Source organism: Saccopteryx bilineata, chromosome 2 (genome assembly GCF_036850765.1).
Source record: "Saccopteryx bilineata isolate mSacBil1 chromosome 2, mSacBil1_pri_phased_curated, whole genome shotgun sequence".
NCBI classification, from domain to species: domain Eukaryota; kingdom Metazoa; phylum Chordata; class Mammalia; order Chiroptera; family Emballonuridae; genus Saccopteryx; species Saccopteryx bilineata.
The window spans coordinates 154989916-155015091 of record NC_089491.1 but is presented as its reverse complement, the minus strand read 5'-3'; the positions used below and the strand labels follow the sequence as shown (position 1 = coordinate 155015091).

Here is a 25176-nt window from a genome sequence, read left to right as displayed (position 1 = left end):
ACCAAGGTGAGGCTTAATATATGTTTATTAGATCCAAATCGTATTTCCTATTAGATCCTGTGGAACCCAGGAAAGTTAATTTTAAAATCAACCACATTAAAGAGATCTTATATTTTCATATAATTTTAAATATTTATTTAATGATTGATTTTAGAGAGAGGGGAAGGGAAAGAGAGAGAGAGTGCAACATCTATTTGTTGTTCCACTCACCCATGCATTCATTAGTTGACTGCTGAAAGTGCCCTGACCAGGGATGGAACCCGCAACCTTGACCTATTGGAACGAAGCTCCAACCAATTGATCTAACCAACCATGGATATATATTTTTGGTATAAGTACATAATATATAATATGTAATATTATAATAAGGACTTAAAATATTATCTGTACTAACTAGACCAGTGGTCGGCAAACCGCGGCTTGTGAGCCACATGCGGCTCTTTGGCCAGCTTAGGAGCACCCTAATTAAGTTAATAACAATATACCTACCTATATAGTTTAAGTTTAAAAAATTTGGCGCTCAAAAGAAATTTCAATCGTTGTACTGCTGATATTTGGCTCTGCTGACTAATGAGTTTGCCGACCACTGTACTAGACCAAGTATTTATCCAAACTAAGAGCTACCAAAATGATTACTATGTCAGTAATGTTATTTGATTTTATATTTAATTATGTGGCTATTTTGTTTATTAGGATTCAAATTATATATTAATTTCACATAGAATCTAATAATCTCAAAGAAGAAAATAAAACCTGATATTAGTGTAAGCATACATATAAACAATTCAAACTATAAGCTACAATTGATGAAACTATACCTACCAGTAAAGAAACAAGAATAGAAAACAAAATACTTCTCTAGTCTATATTATTAAATTTTTCATTCACAGGGCCTACCATTAGTAAGTCATGTTACAATTTTAATAGATTTCATTTTTTCTCATAAGAATTTAACCATATTCTCTATCATGACCACGTATCATAACTTAATTATATGTGAATATAATTATAAGTAAATATAGCATTACAAGGGTGTTATATTTACATCAGAATAATTCATTAGGGTTGTAACATTAAATATCACTTGTATTACATTCATTATTAAGCTTACACTTAATAGTATACAGTAGGCAAATTCTTGTATCTTGAGCTCAAAGAGCAGAGTGGAAAACAAATGGAAAACATTTAACTGCAAGGTCTTTCTGAAAGTTACCCACAAAGCATAGAGCATGTGTGTGCACAAAAATATATGTTGATGCTCTTGCAGTTTACATATTTTCCATCAGTTTTTCTCTGGGCTGTCCTAGAGTTCCACACAAGTGGTCAGATAGGATACAAGAGTAAAATGGAGACAGAATACTACTGGATAGATGATTGTTACCTCGTTTTGATCCTGACAAAGACCATTCAGTTACCTACATAATCTCAACATTACAAAGTGTTCTGAAATTCTTAATGACCAAAACTCTTTGGACTCTGATTTTCATTAACTATATATTCAAAAGATAGCAATTCTAGAATATGGGTCCTCTCCCCCAAACATATCATAAGTCTCTGACATATGCGATAAACACTTTTTCTAAGTGCCCCACTAGCTGGGTAGTTAACTCTGTGTCCTGCAGCACCATGTATGTGTCCTCTGCAGTCTCCTAACCAGATTTCTCGCTCAGCCCCAATCACGCTTTGAATCTCCGGTGGGCTCACACTGCAAAGTGCTCTCACCGCAGAGCACAAGGTTTGCATTCTTACACCATCATATTCACACTGTTTTCATCCAAACTCTCCCAAAGAACAAGCTCCTCACTCAGTTAGGCATGCATTTCCCAACCTAACCAGTGCTGACCTCTAAACCACTGATTCTAAATATAAACACACAGACATACACGGTACCATTTAAATACTTAGGACAAACTGCCAAAATAAAACTATCCAATTCATTAAGAAAGACTCACATCTGGCATTTCTGTAGAGAAGGAAAGGGTCCTGGAGCTGGAAATCCAGGTCTTTAGTAATGGGCTCTGTCCTGTTCTCCATGTTCAGCCTGTTCATGATGGTGAACCCATGCTTTGGAGAAGCAGACCTAAGAGTCACAAGGGGTGGGGAGGACATCAAAAGACAAGTTTTCAGTATAGTACACTTTTAGTATAACTACATTTGAATGCACCTTCAACCCTTTTGTATGTCCAGACAGTTTTGTGCAAGCAAACTTTACACAGATAAAGCAATGACTTTTTTTTTTAATTATTATTAAGTGAGAGGCAAGGAGGCAGAGAGACAGATTCCCGCATGCACCCCAACCAGGATCCACCTGGAAAGCCCTCATGGGGTGATGCTCTGCCCATCTGAGGTCGCTGCTCTGTTGCTCGGCAACCAAGCTATTTTACTGCCTGAGGCGAGGCCATGGTGCCATCCTCAGTGCCTGGGGCCAACTTGCTCAAATGAACCATGGTTGCAGGAAGGGGATGAGTAGAGAGAGAGTGAGAGAGAGAGAAGGGGGGAGGGCTGGAGAAGCAAATGGTCACTTCTCCTGTGTGCCCGACCATGACTTCCACATGCTGGGCCAACACTCTACCACTGAGCCAAATGGCCAGGGCAAGCAACGACTCTTTACAAGTAGTTAACAGCACTAACATATGATTTCATGTAACCTATGCAGTAAGACTGTCATTACCAATCCTTTGGTAAAGTCAAATCCTACTTATTTAACTATGTGTGTATACATACATCTTATTTCCCTACTTACATTGTAAATTCCTTTAAAGAAGAAATGGTAATTACTATTTTTAAAATTACATTATAGTTAATACAGAGTGTACATCACAATTACATAAAGAAAATTTTCATAGAAAATCTTGGTGCTGGTCTGAAATTAAAAGCTGTGAAACTTTTTAAACGAAATAATGCAACTCTGGTCAATGAACTGGCCAGAAAATACAGTATAATTAAAAGTTTATATAATTTAATACAAAAAGGTATTTTGTTGCTTTTTTTAAATATAAAGCAAATGGCATCATAAACTACTATAAAGTTTTTCTCCATAAAAATGTGGCATTTAGTGACTTTTTATTTTTCCTTTTATTCAATAAATCTTCAGTGCCTACTCTCTGTTAGGCAGAAAGAGCCCAAATTATTCAGAGTATAAGTTCAAATAACTACGTTTGCGTTTGCCTACCTGTGGGTGACAGCTTACACACTGCAAGTACGACAAGCACAATTCATTTATGTACTTTCAACAGCAGGGGTCCCCAAACTTTTTACACAGGGGGCCAGTTCACTGTCCCTCAGACCACTGGAGGGCCAGACTTTAAAAAAAACTATGAACAAATCCCTATGCACACTGCACATATCTTATTTTAAAGTAAAAAAAACAAAATGGGAACAAATACAATATTTAAAATAAAGAACAAGTAAATTTAAATCAACAAACTGACCATTATTTCAAAAGGAACTATGGGCCTGCTTTTGGCTAATGAGATGGTCAATGTGCACCTCTCACTGACCACCAATGAAAGAGGTGCCCCTTCCAGAAGTGCAGTGGGGGCCGAATAAATGGCCTCAGGGGGCCGCATGCGGGCACCAGGGTAACAAACCCACAGAACTGTTATGAGCAACAAAAACAAAAGGTGTTTACGTCTTAGTTTGATATAAACTTGAGATCTGATGTGGTTCTGATAAAGATGCAAAATACAGCTACATTACCACCTGCAAATTTCCTTTTGAGCTCTCCAGTTTTAAAATTGATGGAAGGCAATCCTTGCCTAGTTTAGAGAGGCAATGTAGGCATATAATCAAAACCATACCTAATCAGGATAATCATTTCAACTTAAATTCTGAGAAAGAATGAAAACTGACTTCCAAAGATCTGTTACAGAGTCCTTTAAAAGTGTCAAGTTCAGAAATCACCAGTGGGTTCTCTATGAACTCTATTACAAAAAGGAAGACATGTGAGGAAATAAAGGAAAAATATAATTTTAAAAATAGGAAAAAGTATTTTTACAGACTCAGCTTTTGACCTTTCACATATTTCATGAACACAACAGGGCCTCAGCCCTGAACAGTATGGGTTCAGAGCAAAAGAGATCACTGGCAGCTCCATGACCTGTACAGTAATCCCATTTGATTTTTGCAAGCTTTCTGTCATTCTCTATGGAGGAAAGACCTCAACATACTAGAATCTGTCTGGGAGGGTGGGCATGGGAGAAGACAGCAGGGGGAAGAGGGGCTCCTATTGTTGAGTTAGACTTGAGGAAGAGATTAAGAAACAGGGAAGAAATTGTTTCTCAAATTAATGGTTTGCTTAACTGACAGCTTTACTAGGAATTCAAAGTAAACTAAACAGTACTTGAAAATACAAACCTACATTTGGTTTGAGTATACTAAAAAAAAATAACTCTACTAAAACCCCTAAAATAAATGATTAATGCATATTAATAGATCTTTTACCTCTCAAAAGAATAATACTTGTTTTGAGAAACGAAAGAGAATGCATATTGTGTGCTTAGCACACAGTAGAGTTCAATTGTTTGCTTTTCTTTTCACACTTCAGAATTCTCAAGAGTACTCTTACTGAATAAGCTCATTTGGTGGTGAGCTCCGATGCTTTCCACATGTTTTGGAACACAATGTAAATTATTACAGCCAATGACTCTTGGGCACTCCCACCACTTTTCTGAAACTGAATAAACCAACCTCCTCCTTATCTGCTTTGGTGACCTCACCCATCCAGTCCTTTCTTCCCACACCCACTGATGCTTCTACCTGCACACTGACTTGTATGGTTCCTGTCTGTGCCCACAACTGGCCTCTCTGTACTGTTCTAGCTATGCTTTTATTTTTTTGGTTGCCTCTTCTCTTATTCTTGTAGCTCTAAAACCAAAAGCCTTCCTCAGTTTCTTCTTTTTTTTTTTTCTATTTTTTCTGAAGTGAGAAGTGGGGAGGCAGAGAGACAGACACCCACATGCACCTGACTGGGATCCACCCGGCATGTCCACTAGGGAGCGATGCTCTGCCCATCTGGGACATTGCTCCATTGCAACCAGACCCATTTTAGCACCAGGAGGCCCTGGAGCCATCCTCAGCGACCAGGCCAACTTTGCTCCAATGAAGCCTTGGTTGTGAGACGGGCAAAGATAGAGAGGAAGGAGAGAGGTAAGGGTGGAGAAGCAGATGAATGCTTCCTCTGTGTGCCCTGGCCAGGAATCGAACCCGGGACTTCCACACACCGGGCCAACGCTCTACCACTGAGCCAGCCAGCCAGGGCCTCCTCAGTTTCCTCTTTCCTCTGCCCTTCAAAGAACATCCTCTTTCCTCTGCCCTTCAGATAACATATTTTCTCTTAGTTTCAATGACCAAATTAATGCAGATGACTCCAAACTCTGTAACTCCAACCCTGACTCCACCCTGAGTGGCTGGACAGCTCCATCTGAATGCCCTGTTAGCACTCCAAAATCATTATTTCAAAATAAAACTAAAATTTATCCTCAAACCAGATTCTAGATCACCTACTTTTCCATCCCGCCAATAACTGTCATTCTCTTGGTCTACAATATCAAAACCTTAATGTTATTTTTTAAATGTTACCATTCCCTCTATACATGCAGTATTTCAGTAAATTCTTTTCATTTCAACTTCCATCCATCCCTCTGGTCCACACTCTTATTATTTCATCTCCACTGCAAGCATCTTCTCAATGTCCTTCCCTAACTCTAATATCTTATAGAGCCAGTGCATCCTCATAACGCTAACACACGGACTTTCCCCACACATTTTATTTATATTACTCCCCTGTTCGTAAACCTTCAATGACTGTATACTAAGAAAACAAATTTAAAAATCCAGTCTGACATTCCAAGCCAGCAAAATTGCTTTATTCTGTCAGCTTCTGATTAATATAAGCCAATGTAAAGTGTGCACAAGTCATTTTCCTTACTTTCTCTTTATCACTATAGGTTCCATGCCTCCACTTACACCCTTCCTGCTGTTGAGACTGCCCTTCCCTCTCCTCTATGCAAATTAAGGTCTACCTGTACTCCTGAAGCTGACTCAGGGCTCACCACTCTATAAAAGCCTTCCACAACCTCAGCAACCCCATTCATTACTTAAAACCTATCAACTGCCACTTAGGGTAGTCTATCTGCATTGTGGTTTATCTTTAAATGTGAGTGTATGTGTAAAAACTATACACATGTGTGTGCATATTTTCTGTCTCTCCAATGAAACTGGTAAGCCCTAGAAGGGTTTGTAGTAGGCTTTTGTAGTTATTTTTACACCACACTGATGATGATGAACTTTAGCTATGACACTTTATATGAATAAAAAGTTCAGCTATGAAGACCATGTACATACTATATATGTCTCTGTGTACATGTGTGACATGAACATAATCTGATATATTACTAATAATGGGAGCTTATTAAATTTATTATTAAAACTGTATTAAATCTATCCCAAAACATATTCTATTAACTAATAATGGAGAATTCAGACCTTTAATCTTGGATTATGCTTCTTTAAAAATAGTCAAAGGTGGCCCTGGCCGGATGGCACAGTGGTAGAGCGTCAGCCTGGCATGTGGAAGTCCTGTGTTCAATTCCTGGTCAGGGCACACAGGAAAAACGACTATCTGCTTCTCCACCCTTCCCCCTCTCCCTTCTCTCTCTTTCTCTCTTCCCCTCCTACAGTCATGGCTCGGTTGGAGCAAGTTGGCCACAGGCGCTGAGGATGGCACCATGGCCTTGCCCCAGGTGCTAAAATAGCTAGGTTGCCAAGCAATGGAGCAACAGCCCTAGATGGGCAGAGGATCATGCAGTAGGAGGTTTGCTGGGTGGATCCCAGTCGGGGGACATGTGGCAGTCTGTCTCTTTGTCTCCCTGCTTCTCACTTAAGAAAAATAACTAGTCAAAGGGGCAAGGAGACATCAATAAAACCCTACTGGTTGTGAAATATTTAGACAAATAACATATGATTTAAATTATATATGGCATCTAATAAACATAAATGAACAAACAAAACAGGAAGAGACTCATAGAGAACAGACAGATGGTTGCCAGAGGGAAAGGGTGGGGTGTTGGGGGCTTGGTAAAAAAGGTGGAGGGATTAAGAAGTACAAATTGGTAGTTACAAAATCACAGGGATATAAAGTACAACATAAGGAATATAGTCAACAGTATCAAAATAACTAGGTATGGTGCCAGGTGGGTACTGGAAATATCAGGGGAGCACTTTGTAAAGTATATGACTGTCTAACCACTATGCTGTACACATGAAACTAGAACAAAATACTGAATGTAAACTGTAATTGAAAAATAAAATTTTAAAAGAAAAATAAATATCAAGATCCTTTTCTAAATATTGATTAAATAATCTAATATTCTTAATAGTGTACTTCTAACTCCTTACCAATGCATTACATTCAGAACTTTCTGCCATTCACTTGAATTAAAGAATGAAATTTAATATTATGTTAAAAAAACACAGAGATTTAAGTTCACCTATATTAAAGTTTAAATTACATTCTGAAATTAGTATGACTCATACTAGCCCAGGTGACATTATTCAGTATTCCCTTATGCCAACTAAAAACTTCAAACAAAGATTCATTTCTTTTATTTCTCTTAGAAATAAAACTATAAATAATGACCGTCAGTTTCTTTATAAGAGTAAAATACTCTTACCTTGTATAAACAAATAAAGTTCCTTCCACATCAGTCTTCTCCTAGAATATAAAACAAAACACACAGCAAAATATGTATATTCTCTCCATTAATAGCAAACATTAATGAACATAAACTTACAGAACAGGAATTTAGCCCAGTGTCAACTAGGGTCAAATCTAAGCAACATCTCATTCAAGAGGGCTTATTCTTTTTTTTTTTTTTTTTTTTTTTTTTTTTACACAGACAGAGAGTGAGTCAGAGAGAGGGATAGACAGGGACAGACAGACAGGAACGGAGAGAGATGAGAAGCATCAATCATTAGTTTTTCATTGCGCATTGCAACACCTTAGTTGTTCACTGATTGCTTTCTCATATGTGTCTTGACCATGGGGCTACAACAGACTGAGTAACCCCTTGCTGGAGCCAGCGACCTTGGGTTCAAGCTGGTGGGCTTTTGCTCAAACCAGACGAGCCCGCGCTCAAGCTGGCGACCTCAAGGTCTCAAACCTGGGTCCTCTGCATCCCAGTCCGACGCTCCATCCACTGCGCCACCGCCTGGTCAGGCAAGAGGGCTTATTCTTAGGGAACGAGGAAAGCAGGATCTCTGCCTTACTTTGGCTCTGCTGATTAATCAGCAGGAAGCAGTCTTTCTGTCATTTACAATAAAGCATCATTATCTCTCTTTATCAAATGCAGGAATAGCAACATACTTCTGGCTGAAACTATTAGAAAATAAACGTACTTCATGAATCTCATTAGAAAGATGTTATAATAAGTACATTGCCTTTTCCTCTGCCCTCAGAACAGGGTATATGGCAAGCTGCAGAAATCTTGTGGGGGGGTTTTGTGTTTTGTTTTGTTTTTTGCAAGAGAGATGGGAAGGGAGAGAGATGAGGAGCATCAACTCATAGATGGGTCACTTTAGTTGTTCACAGATTGCTTCTCATATGTGTCTTGACCAGGGAGTGCCAAGCCAGTGACCCCTTGCTCAAGCTAGCCACCTTGGGATCATGTCTATGAGCCGGCACTCAAGCCAGCAACCTCGGGTTTTGAACCTAGGTCTTCAGCGTTCCAGGTTGATGTATCCACTGCGCTACCACCAGTCAGGCTCAAGTTCTGATTTTTAAAATAATGTTAGAAACATTACCAAACCAGAAAAACTGGGTAAAGTTAAATTGATAACCTAACATTTTTCCATCTCAACAAAGGCAGGATCCCATGCCCTGATAAAAATGTCATCAGTACACTGCATTCTAAAAAATATATTTAAGTACCCATTTGTTTGAGTAACTAGTAATCACACTATTATAATTCAGAATTTAAAATGTATGTCTGCTATTTACATGGTTTAATTTTGGCATTCTATTTAACCTCATAGTGCTTTATTATTAATATCAATAACCAAATCATTCAGTTTAAGTACTCTAATTTTGGTGAAAATACTCTTTTAGAACAGATGTATAGTATTCAAATGCTAATTTTTAAAAGGCAAACATGCAAAAATTGGAAACACGATCCTTTTACAAGCTCAAGTAATTTCAGCAATCTTCTTGGTCACCGTAGTTCAGTGGGTCTCAACTCAGTGGGGCTCAGTTCAATGGGCCCCCATATCAGCAGAAGCAGGTATCACTTGAGACTTTATTAGAAAAGTAAATGCTTGGGTCCCTCTCCAGACCCACTGAATCAGAAACTCTGAAGCTGGTGCCCAACAGCCTCTTTTATTAGGCCATTAAAGTGATTCCAATGATGCTATGTGAGAACTGCCTAATTCAATAACAATCTCTGCCCATAGAACTGTATTAGGAATTCTGAAAATAAAACCACTATGGTCCAAATTATACCAGACTGATTTTTAAGAGAAAATAGCCATGAAGAGTAAAATACTTAGTAACAAGATTTTTAATCCTTATTATTATAGAATATGTAATTAGAAATAAGAAATTTATAATAGTTAAAACAATTTTTGCCAGTTTTTTCTCTAATATATACACACTGGTAAGAAAGTTAAAGACTTCATGCTTAAAATGTACTATGAATTTTGTATAAATTGCTTCAATGTACTATGAAAAGCATCTTTATTTCTCAAATGTAGCCCATATGCCACTGTACTTTGAAAAATATCCAGAGTGAAAATGAAAAAAGTTACACGGAAACATTATATCTCTCTTTGTAATCATGGTTACCGTATTTCCCCATGTATAAGATGCCCATGTATAAGACACACCATAATTTTGGGGCCTGAAATTTGAAAAAAAATGTATTACATAAAGTTATTGAATTCAAGTTTTATTCATTATAAAACTCATACAACTCTTCATCACTGTCAAAACTCCCATCCATCCATTAGCTTGTCCTCATCTGTGTCTGATGATGAATCACTGTCTTCAACAATGAGCACAAAAACAAGCACAAATAAGTGGGAAATTAAGTTTAAAAAAAAACTACAACGACAAGATAACCTGGAGTTGTTATCTATGAATATATGTATCCTGATTTATTGATGTCGCCCCATTAAAAATAAAATTATAAAAAAAAAAAAGACAGTGGCAAGTAGTGCCTGCCATTTGTTTGACAGCTGCTTAAATGCTATTATATTCAGGTCTTTCTCTTAGGGCGGGGGTTGAGAACCTATGGCTCGTGAGGCAGATGTGGCTCTTTTGATGGCTGCATCTGGCTCGCAGACAAATCTTTAATAAAAAAAAATAATGTTAAAAATTAAAAAAAAAATAAAAAACTACAACCACTGTATAAGACGCACCAAGTTTTAGACCCCTTTTTTTTTTTCAGAGACAGAGAGAGAGAGGAATAGATAGGGACAGACAAGAATGGAGAGAGACGATAAGCATCAATCATTAGTTTCTCGTTGAGACACCTTAGTTGTTCATTGATTGCTTTCTCATATGTGCCTTGACAGCGGGCCCTCAGCAGACCGAGTAATCCTTTGCTGGAGCCAGCGACCTTGGGTCCAGGCTGGTGAGCTTTTGCTCAAATCAGATGAGCCCGCGCTCAAGCTGGCGACCTCGGGGTCTCCAACCTGGATCCTCCACATCCCAGTACGATGCTCTATCCACTGTGCCACCGCCTGGTCAGGCTAGACACCAATTTTTTTTAGGTGAGTCTTATACATGGGGAAATACGGTAATTCTCTTTTTTTTTTTTTTTTTTTTTCTTTCTGAAGCTGGAAACAGGGAGACAGTCAGACAGACTCCCGCATGCGCCCGACCGGGATCCACCCGCCACGCCCACCAGGGGCGACGCTCTGCCCATGGGGGGGGGGGGTGCTCTGCCCATCCTGGGCGTCGCCATGTTGCGACCACTCTAGCACCTGAGGTATAGGCCACAGAGCCATCCCCAGCGCCCGGGCCATCTTTGCTCCAATGGAGCCTCGGCTGCAGGAGGGGAAGAGAGAGACAGAGAGGAAGGCGCGGCGGAGGGGTGGAGAAGCAAATGGACGCCTCTCCTGTGTGCCCTGGCCGGAATCGAACCCGGGTCCCCCGCACGCTAGGCCGACGCTCTACCGCTGAGCCAACCGGCCAGGGCCGGTAATTCTTATCTGTTGAGAAATCTATATCCTGGGTACACTTCAATCAAGCTCTAATAAATACTTAAACCAGCACAATATTAATCATTGAGAAGATGGCCATTATAGAACAATAAATTGGTACTCAAATAGTCAAGGATTGTGGGAGTCCCTGAAGTTTAACCAGTACAGTTAAAGTACTTACTAGTCCACAAAGCCTTTAAGAATAAATTTTTATAAATTAAGTATTTGGTATTATTCATTACATTGTTAGGAAACTGAAGACATAGGAGCTAGAACTAGGACTTAGAACTTATATGCATTGTCAGAATCACTTGCTACAAGATCAAAACACTTCCCTGTGCTCCAGTATTTGACCTTGGATTGTTTCATCTTAGGGACTCAAACCAGGATATTTATATGTATTAGCACACATAAAGCTAATAGCGGCTGATTTGTTTCCTTTTCTCCTTAATGAAGTAGTAACAGAAATTACCTTTTCTTTAAGAAAAAAGATTTTAATGCCCAATTTTAGTTTTGAAAAATCCAAAATTAAAAATGCAAAAGGTAGGTTTCTCCTAAAATTATTCTCTAACTCATAATAAGCAATTCTTTAAAATTAAATGTCTATATAGCATTACACACAAGACGCATGAGTTTGTTCACATAAAAGAATTGTTTCAGAGATTACTGTATTGGACTTGGAGTGGAGTTCTTGCCACTAGGTTATTTATTGTCTGTTTCTCCACTGAAAATTGGTAACCAGCCAGCCTACACCAGTCAGATATTTGATGACAAAACGTATTTTTACCTGGCCTATTATAGCTGAAAGAGCTCAAATCCATGCATTTTCCTGGTTCCTCCATTTATCCTAGGTAACCAGATTTTTAATTTTTTCCTTTCTGGGCAGAGCCCAGGGTTGGAATATGGGGAATAGTTCAACCAAGATTTTTATTAGAACTTTCTTAGGACCCTCAAGCAAGGATTTTTATGTTAAAATACATAGTTCTGGGGGACTTTAGCTTCAATTTTAAAAGTACAATTTAATGATTTAATATTATACTTTATTATAAAAATGATTCAACAAATGCTAAAAAAATTAAGCAGTTCAAAATCTAAAATACAGTGGAACATAAAATAGTGCTAGTGCAAATTACTGGGTCGTGGCACACTATTTGACACCTTTGAGACAATCCAAAGCAATCTGTATCTATTTTGTTAAAATAATGAAAAAGTACGTCTCGTTTACCCTGTCTTTCTCAATCATGTATGTAGCATCTGAATCACCTATATTTCAACAATTATCAAATACTTGGACCTCATATCCAGAAACCATGATAACACAGAATTCAGAAAACCACTAGCTAGAAATAATAGGACCAGTCACTAACACAGGTTCTCGAGCTCAGCACTTTTGTAGGGATGTAGCAGCATCCCTAGCTTCGGCCCTCCAGATGCTAGCAACACATCGCTCTCAATGAGACCACCTAAAATTTTCTCCATACACTGTCAAATCAACTCGTTATGAACTACTCTCAGAGCGGAGAGGAAGAAATAACATCAGTTATAGTCTTCCACACACGGGTATTTTGGGGCAGTGGTCTTTCCTGATAGTGGGAAGTAGGTCTAGTTCTAAAATTCCAATTTCAGTCATGACATCTTTCTTAGTCCTTCCTTAAGGCAGCTCATGTTCTCTGTTCACTCTCTTCCTAATTACTCGTTCTGAATGCCTGTTCATTCTTCATCTATTTTCAGTGTAACAACTCCCTCCCTTTACACACCACATTCCTTCTTGCATGTTTTCTCCTCCATTGTCAAGAATGTTCTTTTTACAGTTCATTAGGTTTACATTCAAAAGGCTCCCATCCAGAAGGCCTGGGTCAGGGGTAAACCTTTTTATACCTACCGCCCACTTTTGTATCTCTGTTAGTAGTAAAATTTTCTAACTGCCCACCAGTTCCACAGTAATGGTGATTTATAAAGTAGGGAAGTAACTTTACTTTATAAAATTTATAAAGCAGAGTTACAGCAAGTTAAAGCATATAATAATAATTACTTACCAGTACTTTATGTTGGATTTTTGCTAAGTTTGGCAGAATAAGTCTTTATGAAACAACTTACTATAGTTAAATCTTTTTATTTATACTTTGGTTGCTCTACCACCCACCATGAAAGCTGGAACGCCCACTAGTGGGCGGTAGGGACCAGGTTGACTACCACTGGCCTGGGTGATGGCATATGGAGACAATGGTGACAATCTGCTTACCCTAGCAACTCTCTGCAGCTAAACTGGGTCTCTTTTTCTTTTTTGGGGGGGAGGGGGGGGTCTGTCCTTGAAGATTAGTACTTTGAAAGAATGACCTTTTACTGACTGAATTATGCACATCTGAAGATTAAAAATCCAGGAAGCCGGGAAACATAATCCTATAAATAATACATTGTGACAATTCTGTCTTTTCAAGGGGCTTTAGTATAAGGCTTCACTAGGTACCTAATAAATCTGTCACTATTTTAACAGGGACCTGTCTCAAAAGCCTCCAGGAAACAGTTGTTATTCAAGAGGAATGCTTCCTTTACACATTTCAGGATTTTCCAGACTCTAATCCTAACACGTGGGGCCTCCAGAATGGTGCCAAGTCAGTTTGTATAACTATACATCCCTGACCCTTATGTATACTACAGAACTACCTTGACAGAATTATGACATTATGCCTTTGGCATTTTTCTATAGAGCAATATAATAGCCATGTGGAGATTATGTTTGCATTTTTTAAAATTGCCATTGATGAAATTGTCCACTATGCTGCTCAATGTCCTTTATACAAACTCCCACGTGGCGGTAAATTCCTTTGAAAACTAGGGAGAAATAACCTCTCCTGACCAAGTGGTATACTTCCTGTTACAGATCAATGAATATTAAAGAGCCCCTCCACACAAACCTTTTTTATTTTGCTTGGCTACTGGGAGAGCAAACCTAAACCGATTTCAGTAACTTTTCTCAGTTAAGAATTTAGGGGGGAAAACTGTTCTCTTAATCATTTTAGAACTTTTAAAATCTTTTTGTTAGTGAATTTCAGGTGAATAGCAAGTTATATAAATGAATGTGAGTGTTTATATATGCATTGTTCAATACAGCTGTTTTCTTGCTTAAAGTTTGATGTTTGATACCTTCTTGGAAAATACAATTTTAAAATATCTGAAATCCATTCATCCAGGCTCGGTACTCTATAGTGTTTTGTGATTTATTTAAAAGTGATGGGTGAATGGTGATATCATTGACGGATTAATATTATTTGGGTAAAAATCACTAGGAGGAAAAGAGGTGGTGTGGGGGTTCCATCTCTCCACATTCAAAATCTACTTGTAACCTGCAGGAGGGCTCACGTGTCTTGCGCTCCTACTCCCTTTTCATTGCGAGGGAAACTAAACTCCATTCCATTGCTGTTTACTGGGGTTCTGCTTGACAAGAGTACTAAAACACGTGGGGGCTCCAAAATGGGCTGAAATATCAAACTCCTTTTCGGTCCTGGAGGGTTGCGGTGTAACAATCGGATTTCCAAGCGCGTCGGCCTCCTTCCAAGCGGGGAACCCAGCCTCCTTTCAGTCTTCTATTCCTCGACGTGCGCTCATTCCTCAGGGCGTCCCCTGCGTCCGCAGCTTCAGCTTTCTCCCCGCAATCAGGGTCCGGCTTCTCTCGGTTTCGTCTGAGGTTTCAGAACCAGAACTGTCCGGTCGTCCTCGGCCGCCATCCCCGCCTCCTCCACCGTTACCGCGATTCCGACACACCTCCCCCCTCTGGTCCTCCGAGCACCGCAGTCTCCCTGCGCGGCGCCCCGGGTCCCCTCTCATTCGGCCTCAGTTCCGGTCCGTGGGGACCGCGGATGTTCACGTCTCGCCCCAGCGGCAGGTGACTGCCCAGATCGGCCTCCCTCTCTCCCAGTCCCGGGGACCACGGGCGCCATCCCCCAGCTTCGGCCGGAGCCCGCGGGTCTCCGCCTTCCGCTGGCGCGCAGCGTCCCCTCCCCGTCGGGGGGCATGCGCCCCAGGTAGCGGCGCCGTCCCCACCCCCGCCTGCCTGCACGGCCCGTCGCGTCCGCACGCACCCACTCGTTGGCCTGATGGCCGAAAGTGTACAGAGCCACCTGGCTGGCCACGTCTACGATGCAGTTGATATACGGGTCGTGGTGCTGCAGCGCCGCCAGGCTGATGTCGCGCCCCTGCCCAAGAGCGCCGCGGGCCGCCACCGCCGCCATCTTCCCTCCCGCCCGGACCGCGGCCTGAGCCCTCGGCAGCCACTGCAGTCGAGCGCAGAACGAGCGAGCGCCTCGCCTCCGCGCTCGGGCGGTGGCGCAGCCCGCTGGGGCTCCTACACCCCCGCCATCCCCGTGTCTCCTTCGGCGATAGCGATAGCGACGGCTCCAGGCGCCGCTAGTCGATGGCCGCGAGCCCGCAGCCTGACGATCGTTACCACTGGCAACTACAAGCCGGGGCGGGAGGTCTGCATCCCTCCCCTCCCCCGCCCGCTCTGGAACTGCACTTTCTTGATGGGAATCCCGGAGCTGCAGGCGATGGATGCATCTGTCCAAGGTGTTTAGCGCCTTGGCGCGCTTGTCGTTTGATGCTCGGTGATCAGACCTACGATAATAAACCAGCCACAAGCATCAAGTAACAGCAGAAAGAGAATTGCCACTTCTGCCTGCGCAAACACCTAGTGGTTCTCAAAGTGGGATCCAGAAATTCCCCCCCCCCCCCGTGGTTCCTGAGACCCTCTCGAGGCATCTGCCAAATGAGAATCGTTCTGCTAACACTTATTTAACTCTTCCGCTATGTTGACATTTGTACCAATGGTGCATAAAAGCCCAGATGTCTTGTCCTGAACTAAGGCAGGGGCACCAGACTCTGAAAGCCAGTGTCCCTTGAAAGTGGTCTTGATAAAGCTGCAAAAAATTAAGTTTATTAAAGTTCAGCCCTTTGGTACACTTTTTAAATTCTGTGGGGAAAAATAGAAAGTGTGTGTAAAACCTGTGTGCTGAATACCAAAGTGCTATGTTTATGTCCAGGACAAAGCCCGTGCTTGAATTGCAAGCTGAGCTAGTGTTTTTACATTATTTTCATTGAACACTCTTTTTACTTGAAAGAACAACAGACACATTACGGTTATTCAGACAGGTGTTTGACAGACATTTTTCAAAAATAACATGCACTTGCCACTTCCAGGAAAATAAGGAACAATTATTGTCAACAGTAATTTTTGAGCTTTGAAAGGAGAATTATGTTTAGAAAACATGTATCCACAGCCATGATCTTGACAGCTAACTCAGTAGTGAAAAGCCTTTTCTGATAAAACCAGTGGCAATTGGAAAGTCTGTGGTGAGGAATTTGCTGTTTAAACCTGGGGGGGAGGGGGATGTTTATCACTCTGGTATATGCCTAACTCAATGTACATTTTCTTTAAATCTTTCAATGAACCTTTAATATTTCTTTTGTGAAAGAATTTATCCCTGAGTCTTGCGGCCTTTGGGCCAAGTCTATCTTCCCGTCATTCCAGGGGGCAACAGTACTCTGTTGTCTTCCTAGCGACTGGTCCAGTGTTGTGTGCTGAATGGAGATTTAGTGAATGCTTATCATATTGAACTGAACCAAGAATTATATAGTTAAATTTTTATTCATTAAATTTTGGAATTTCTTTTTAAAAAGTTTGTGATTTCTAAAATACTGAAATCCAAGTTGGGATAAAAGAACATACAATAAATAACAAGCTTTTATCTTTTGAGTTTACATTCTAAGGAAGATAGGGAAAAAATAAGAATTTTTCTTAACTTCCACATTGTAAAGAAATAAACCTTGAAGATTAAAAATCATACTCAGAGGCCCTGGCCGGTTGGCTCAGCGGTAGAGCGTCGGCCTGGCGTGCGGGGGACCAGGGTTCGATTCCCGGCCAGGGCACATAGGAGAAGCGCCCATTTGCTTCTCCACCCCCCCTCCTTCCTCTCTGTCTCTCTCTTCCCCTCCCGCAGCTAAGGCTCCATTGGAGCAAAGATGGCCCGGACGCTGGGGATGGCTCCTTGGCCTCTGCCCCAGGCGCTAGAGTGGCTCTGGTCTCGGCAGAGCGACGCCCTGGAGGGGCAGAGCATCGCCCCCTGGTGGGCAGAGCGTCGCCCCTGGTGGGCGTGCCGGGTGGATCCTGGTCGGGCGCATGCGGGAGTCTGTCTGACTGTCTCTCCCCGTTTCCAGCTTCAGAAAGAAAGAAAAAATAATAAAAAAATAAAATAAAAAAATCATACTCAGAAAAAAAAATACATAACTTTATCTTTTTTTAATCCCCCCCCCAAATTCTTAAAGTTCTAAACTTCTAGGGTGAAGACAGACTTCTCCCTACTTTTTACTTGAGTAATCTGTATTTGTAAAATCGGGTTATCATCACTGATTCAAATATACTAAATTGCAGGCCCTTATCAGTAAAAGACCATTTAAAATAGGTAAATTCTTTCTTAATCCTATAACTTCAGCTCCCATTGGCTTCCACAGTGCTGGCACACCCCCACTGTGTTTCAACAAGCCTCCTCATGATACTCTGAACAAATATTGGTAAATTTTGGGTTTTATAATTATTTTATAATTGTCGTTATGAGATAAAAGCATCTGCACTAACATCTGGTATTATAAAGTTGTATACCAAAATTTAAAACAAGTTTGTAATATGATAAAAAATAATAATATTGTCTGGGTCTGGGATTTGTACACCACTGCAATGACTAAGATAAAATACACCATCTATTAAATCAAGGTTGTTTGTGAGAACATAGGATGTTTCAATTGTTTGCAAATAGGAATATAACTGAAAAAAGTTCGGATTTGGAGCCATATATAAATACTTGTATAAAAATATGAACTGACTTTATGGCATAATAATATAAAAACATAAATGCAGTTTGCTTTATCAGTACTCTTTTCTTTACTGTGTATATATATCACTTCTAGGCTTTGCATTTGTATTAGAGGAGAAGGTTTGCAGTGGAAGGGAAAGAGAAACTTCCAGGATGCTCACTAAAAGTTGATTTTTTTTTTAAGTGAGAAGAGGGGAGATAGGCAGACTCTCACATGTGCCCTGACCAGGATCCACCCAACAACCCATTCTGGAGTTGATGCTTAGTACCCAGCTATTTTTAGCACCTGAGGCTGACTTGCTGCAATGGAGCTATCCTCAGTGCCCGGGGCCACTCTTGAACCAATCAAACCACTGGCTGTGGGAGGGAAGAGAAAGAGAAGGGAGAGAGGGTGAGGGCGAGAAGCAAATAGTCACTTCACCTGTGTGCCCTTACCAGGAATCGAAGCCAGGTTGTCCATACACCGGGCTGACACTATCCATTAAGCCACCAGCCAAGGCCAAAGTTGGTGATTTTAAAATGATTTGTGCTCCCTCTGTTACAGAGAGAGCAAAGAAATCTCAGTTTTTATTTTCTTGAAAGAAAGAATTCAATCAAGAGATAAAATGCAGCAAGTAAAAGAAGAATATACTGGCCTTACAGGAAGAAAGTTAGAGGAAAGGGAACCTTGAAGACAGGTTCAAGGGGTTAGCCCAGGTGAACTGCCACTTCCAACTGCTCCCCTGGTTGCAAGTCTCATGGGGTCCCTTAGAGCTTAGGAGAAAGAGAGGGGTAAGGAAAACATCACCTGGGGGAAGAAGAAGAGGAGAAGGGGAAAGGGAAAGGGAAAGGTACCCACATACTCCTGTACTCCCAAAAGAGAGAGCTCAACCTTTGGAGAGCTCATTGAGACCTCTGTCCTAAGGGCTTTTAAGGGTCGGGAGTATAGGGAAGGTCCCAGGGGAAGATCTCAATAGGATAGTCATCAGCTTTCCAGGTATGTTCTCTTGGGGTCATGTTCTCCACTGATTGGGGAGTGCCAGAGCAGGGGGACATTTGTCAATGCAAACTGATCCTCAGGTCAGCTGTAGCATCACTTTTCTGGCTTTGCTGTTTTTCTGGGCCAGAACCTGAAACCCAACTGAGGCCTGGATGTTGTTTCTAGAGGTTAATACTTAAAGGCTATTCTTTGGCTTTCTTGTTTGTTCCTCCTGTAAGGGTGGGTCTACACATGACTTGTGATATGCCAGGGGAGGAAAGGCTGGGGGGGGGTGTCCAAATTTCATGACAAGTGATATGAAATCAAGGGGTCTAAACCACATGACCAGCTAAGGGAAGAAAGGTCACACTGGGTGGAGGGGACCTTGTTTTCCCTGTTGCTTAGCACTGGGGGCTTTTTGCCCTAGTGGCCTACTGTGCCTGGCCCACAGTCCTTGCTCTGCTTGTCTGTCTAGCTGACTACCACAACTGCATGAACTGTCCTTTTTGCTAGGAATTTTACACGAAGGCTGACAAAAGTGAAAAATTAATGCCCTCTCACTCAGTGAAGAAAAAGAGCTTGAAGCTGTGTGTTATCAGTTGTTTTTGATGCATGGTTTGTTTCTTTTTTAAGCAGCAAAGCACAGTGGAAAGGGCATGCACTGAAAAGGGTAATGAGTTAATATCTTTTTATCCATGTGACCTTCAACAGGTGACCTCACCTGTAACTTGGGGATCATAATATCAGCACTACCATTTTCACAGGGCAAATGAGATCCAGTAAGGAAACGTACCTGGAAAAGAAATTACAATCTGTTAAATGTGCTGCAAATGAAAAAAGCTATTCTTCATATTATAAGCATATCATTATTTCTTCTAACGGAAGTGCAGAAGGGACCCTTCGTGTGCAATTACTTAGCCAAAGCTCAAATCATCTCAACAAATTTCTGCATAAGTGACAAGGAACACATTAATTTCCAAGGCAGTTCATTCCTAATTATTTTATAAGCTAGAGGATGTGAGCTAAGACATATTTATCAGAAACATCACAACCAGAGAGAGAAATAATGTAAGATATATAGCTCTGTGTTCCACAAGATTGCAAAGGGGTTAAGATTTGAAACAGTCATCAGAGAGACTTGGAGCAGAATGAGAAGGGGCAGATGTGAGGGAGGAGGAGGCTTATTGAGTGAGACTTTGCTAGAGTCTGTACAAGGGTCAGAACTCTTCCATCTAGGCCCAGCAGCTCCTGGGACTAAGCTTCTGCTACACTGCCTGGGGCAGTCAGAGCCCTTTGGACTGGGAGACATCATCCATGAACATTCTGTTTTGATCTCTCTTTACCTCTCTTTGCCAGTCCCATGAAATCTATTCATTTTATTGTCATTGGCAGTGGTCAGCTGAAGCCCCAGCGGACCTAGAAGATCACTATACTGGGGGCCCTCGGGTTACGACACAGTTTTATTCCTATGACAGTGACGTAACCCCAATTTTGGTGTAAGCTGAAACACACCCTAGCCTAAGTCACTTACCTATCCTAACACAGTTGTAAAATCATAATCTAGAACATGAAAACACAACTAAGCCACAGAAAAAGGAAAAGGACATAAATATACTGTACTGAACACTGTGCTGTAGTAACAGAAAAAAAATGACAAAAAATGAGTGAAAAGAAGTTTCTTGCCTTTATTCTTGTGGTTGGCTTGCACACTGGAAGGTACATTACAAGGTGGGAGAGAGTGACCTATTGGGAGGAGGAAGCTGGAGAGGCAGGAGAACCTGCAGAAGGTGCTGGAGATACTGGGTCAGGTGAATCAGGATTGCCTAAGGAACACGCAGGAAACGCTGGAGATGACTCTACCTGCACTATAGGTGTTTCATCTCAAGAAGTAGCTGATGTAGAGGATCTGTACAGGATCTGTTGCAGGCCTATCTACCTTCTTAAATAATTGTTCCAGGCTAGTTTGAAAGGTTTATCTCTTCCAAAATCTGCCTATAGCATTGCAAAGCATCCATAACAGTTCTGTAGACCTTACTGAATCTGTCATTGCTGGGTCCTCAGCCTGAAATTTTGCCAACCCACCATCTACCACAGAAAAACCTTCTGCCAAACCCTTGGTAGTAAATCTCTTAGGTTCTGGGGTTTCTATATCTTCCTCTTCAATCAGCTGCTGCTCCAGCTGAATGAGGTCCTCAGCAGACAGCTCCTCTCCATGTGATGCCAGTATCTCTGTGACATCTATTGTGATGGCTTTTCTCTTCTTCGAAGCACTACCATCCGAAGACTTTGACTTTTGTTTAGGAGCCTTGGTAAGGGCCAAAAACGTTGCCAAACAATGCAACATAAACAGAACACTTGTGCTTTTAACAGTCCAAAATGGTGTAGGTAAGTGTACTGGGGGACACCAACTCCCACACTCATATGCCATGTTACTGCGTGTTCTTCTGCTGCATGCAGTGAATAAGTATGATGCTAACGGTGTAAGCCGAAACATTTACGTCTCAATTTTTTCAAGTTTTTATGGGAGTGAGTGTCATAAACTCGAAGTGTCGAATGTTAAGACTGTCATAACCTGAGGAACCCCTATAATATTATCTTTTCAGTTGCTTCCCAATTCCCAGAACATGCTATGATGTGAGGAAGCACTTTTCATTTCACTTGAAGAGATAGTAAACTTAAAATGCAAATTCCTGACTCTGGTAACTAAGATCAGCACCTGATGACTAAGAGGGAGAGCAAGATGGGGCAAGTGAGTTGAGATGGAGAAAGAAAATCTATTTTACAAGTGCACTGTGGAAGGGGCCATGGGACTTGTGTAGACCGTTTTGGCCGTTATCTCTGAAAACACAAGCAACTTGGTGTGTGATGAAGTACTTCTTTAATGTGGCTGATTTCATATCAAGAAGTTTTGTCCTGGAGCAGAACAGAGGTTTAGGGGTTTTTATTGGATTGCCCCTGGTACAGGGAATCTGAGTTGCCTCTCACAACAGCTAGGTATGTGTGGAACTGGCTGGTTGGTGGTAGAAGCACTAAGTCATATAGTGATGGCTTTAGAATTATTTGATTTGAGCAGGGTCCACTGTTCTAGGCAAGTCACTTCACTTCTCTGTGGAATAAAGGGATTGAATCAGAAGGGTGCTTACCAATTCCAAATTTTTTGGCAACCTGTTCAACCATTTCTAGTCATGTCAAATACAACTCTCTTGACAAACTGGTAAATGAGCTCAGAAACAATAATGAACAACCTGCTTAGTGTGCATTAAAATAAGGTCAAGGTAGTTGTCCATTAAGGACTTTTTTAATGTTATGTCAAAACTGAGGGCTGAACACTTAAAGAGAAAGTTTTTTTCCTTTCTCTAATTTGTTGAGTTTTCAGAGGAGAACAGTCACTTTGGGAAGATGGATGTCTATCCTTGCTACCTGTTAGGTGGCCGCCTGCTAGGGATAATCAGCTCTATAGATTTTTAAAAATGTTTTAAGTGAGAGGAGTGGAGGCAGAGAGACAGACTTCCTACATGTTCCCTGACCAGGATCCACCTGGTGACCCCCATCTTGGGCTGATGCTTGCAACCAAGCTATTTTTAGCACCTGAAGTGGAAGCTCCACAGAGCCATCCTCAGCACCCAGGGCCAACACACTCAAATTAATCAAGCCATAGTAATGGGAGGGGAAGAGAGAGAAAGAGGGAGAAGGGGGAGGAGAAGGGGGGAGAAGTAGATGGTCACTTCTCCTCTGTGCCCGTGACATCCACATGGCAGGCGACACTCTACCACTGAGCCAATTGGCTAAGGCCTCTCTGCAGATTTTTAATCAAGGTAAAATGTGTATTTCAGATAGTCTAGGATGATTTTAGTGGCAGTCTACAAAAAGCAGCCCAGGAAAAGTATCAGAGACTCCTGGGTGGGATGCACTTGAAGAATTTTCTTATCACTTATCATGGTTACAACTTGCCATTACAGCTCTTTACTTTGTGGTTTATTTTTCTCTTTTTAAACTGATGTATGAAGTCCAAGAGGAGAATAAACTGCAAACTATTGCGCTGAATTAAACTCAGTCCAAGGTGAGAGGTTCTGGAAAAACACTTGGCTTGTTCAGGAGATAAGACTTCAAACACGACGAGAGGCCTGAGTGAAGGGAGGCGTAGAATCTGTGGTCATAATGCTAAGACTTGAGAAATTTCCCAACCTAGTTTTCCAAGTCTATCATAAATAGCACTATTGGTAGTTGAGAAACTACAGACCACAGGCCAAACCTGGCCCTTTCCCTGATTTGTAAATGAAGTGTTATTAGGGCACAACCATGCTCATTGTCATCTAGGGCTGCTTTCACCCTACGGCTGAGGAGTTGAGTAGCTACAACAGAGACCAGATGACCTGCTAAACTTAAAATGTTCACTATCTGGTCCTTTACAGAAAAAGTTCGCTGATCCCCGGTCTATATTATTTAAACAACTCATAAATAATTGAGTAACTTCTACATTCTACGTAGGCACCCAGCTTGAGCTCATTCTAAGCACACCATAAGATTGGAAAGGGGAGACCTAGCAGGCTGACTCAATGGATAGACTTTGGCCTGGCATTTGGACATCCCAGGTTCCATTCCTGGTCAGGGTACACAGGAGAAGCCACCATCTGTTTCTCTTCCCCTTCCTCTCTCCTTTCTCTCCCTCTGCCCCTCTCGTAGCCAGTGGTTTGATTGGTTTGAGCGTCGGCCTTGGGTGCTGAGGATAGCTCAGTTGGTTCAAGCATCGGCCCTAGATGCGGTAGCTGGGTGGATTCCAGTTGGGATGCATGTGAAAGTCTGTGTCACTATCTCCCCTCCTCTCAATTAAAAAAAAAAAAGATTAGAAAAGGGACAAAGTATGAAGCTTACTTTGTAGTGTCAGAATTTAAAAGCTTGTTGAGGAAACAAAAGATGAACAAACATGAAAAAGTGGTGAACAATAAAAGATACATAAAATCAAAGATTAAATTGTGATGTATTGTATTGACAAGTACCAGAATTTAGAGAAAGGGAAGGAGGATCAGTAAATCTTATAGTAGTTGGAGAAGGCAATATTTAATATAATAAACTTCCAGGACACAATAAGAGCCCGGTGCTCCCTTGAGATCTTCTGTAATTGGATTTGACCTGTATTTCTAGTCTAGTGTCATTTAAGTCCACGATGATTTTGGCCTACTGGGGATACCTTAATGACCAGAAATATTTATGAGTAACTTTTTTTGTGACTGGTGTGAGTATTGCTGAAAGAGCTCTTTGAAACAAACACTTTAACTATTTTGAAGTAATCATAAACTGTGAAGCTTTAAAGTCAGAGTCTGAGTTTCCAAAGTAGGCTCTGATTTTAGCTGACTGATATTTCTGGGACATAGGATTCCTTTAATCTTCCTAAACTACAGAGAATGGACTCTAGTCATAGTGGCATACCGTTTTTCATTTTTGGAGACATTAAAATATAATGATTAAAAGCATGAGTTTTGCAGTCAGAGAGACCCAGGTCTGAATCTTGGCCCCATCTCCTCCTAGCTGTGTAACCTTGGGGGGAGGGGGAGGTCTGTAGAGCTCTGGGTCTCCGTTTCTGCACCTCCAAAGTAGAGATAATAATACTGCTTGCCTCTTGGGGTTGTTGTGAGAACCAAACCATATAGTGCATGTGAATTGCTTAGAATATAAAGGACCTGGTACAAAAATAAGGCTCTGTGAGTATTTAGTCATTGACCATTGCTCTGGATAACAGCAAGATCTGTATCCTGGACCAGAAAGTTATACTTAGTTCCAGAACAAAAATTTAAAAACGTTGCAGTTTATAAAGACACTTGTATGCTAACGCAAAGTGCAAAATTACTGTTCCCCATTTTTTTAAATTTTCTTGGAGTATACCTTTTTATTGTTTTGACTTTTGGAACCATGTTAATGTTTTACATATTCAAATTTTTAAATTAAATTAACAAGGATAGGCGAGACCATGTCAGCTTGTATATAAACAGAAACAAAAGAATGTAAATACATATTAAAAAAAATTAACAAGCCTGACCAGGCAGTGGAGCAGTGGATAGAGCGTCAGACTGGGATGCAGAGGACCCAGGTTTGAGACCTCAAGGTCACCAGATTGAGCGCAGGCTCATCTGGTTTGAGCAAAAAAGCCCACCAGCTTGA

General features: G+C 41.1%; 2 protein-coding genes across 6 annotated transcripts in view; one reads left to right on the top strand and one right to left on the bottom strand.

The window, feature by feature from the left end:
• The window catches only part of DCP1B (decapping mRNA 1B), a 74745-nt gene extending 59190 nt beyond the window's left edge, over positions 1-15555 (bottom strand). For all 3 annotated transcript variants that reach the window (XM_066258233.1, XM_066258232.1, XM_066258235.1), the window contains exons 1-3: positions 15279-15555; positions 7674-7714; positions 1953-2080 (exon numbers count right to left, since the gene is read on the bottom strand). In XM_066258233.1, coding sequence (XP_066114330.1) covers positions 1953-2080; positions 7674-7714; positions 15279-15428 — 319 coding nt within the window. In that variant the 5' untranslated portion in view covers positions 15429-15555. The remainder of the gene's footprint in view (positions 1-1952; positions 2081-7673; positions 7715-15278) is intronic.
• CACNA1C (calcium voltage-gated channel subunit alpha1 C) overlaps positions 1-25176 on the top strand; it is a 786403-nt gene that overhangs the window by 19430 nt on the left and 741797 nt on the right. The gene's annotated exons all lie outside the window — the stretch shown is intronic.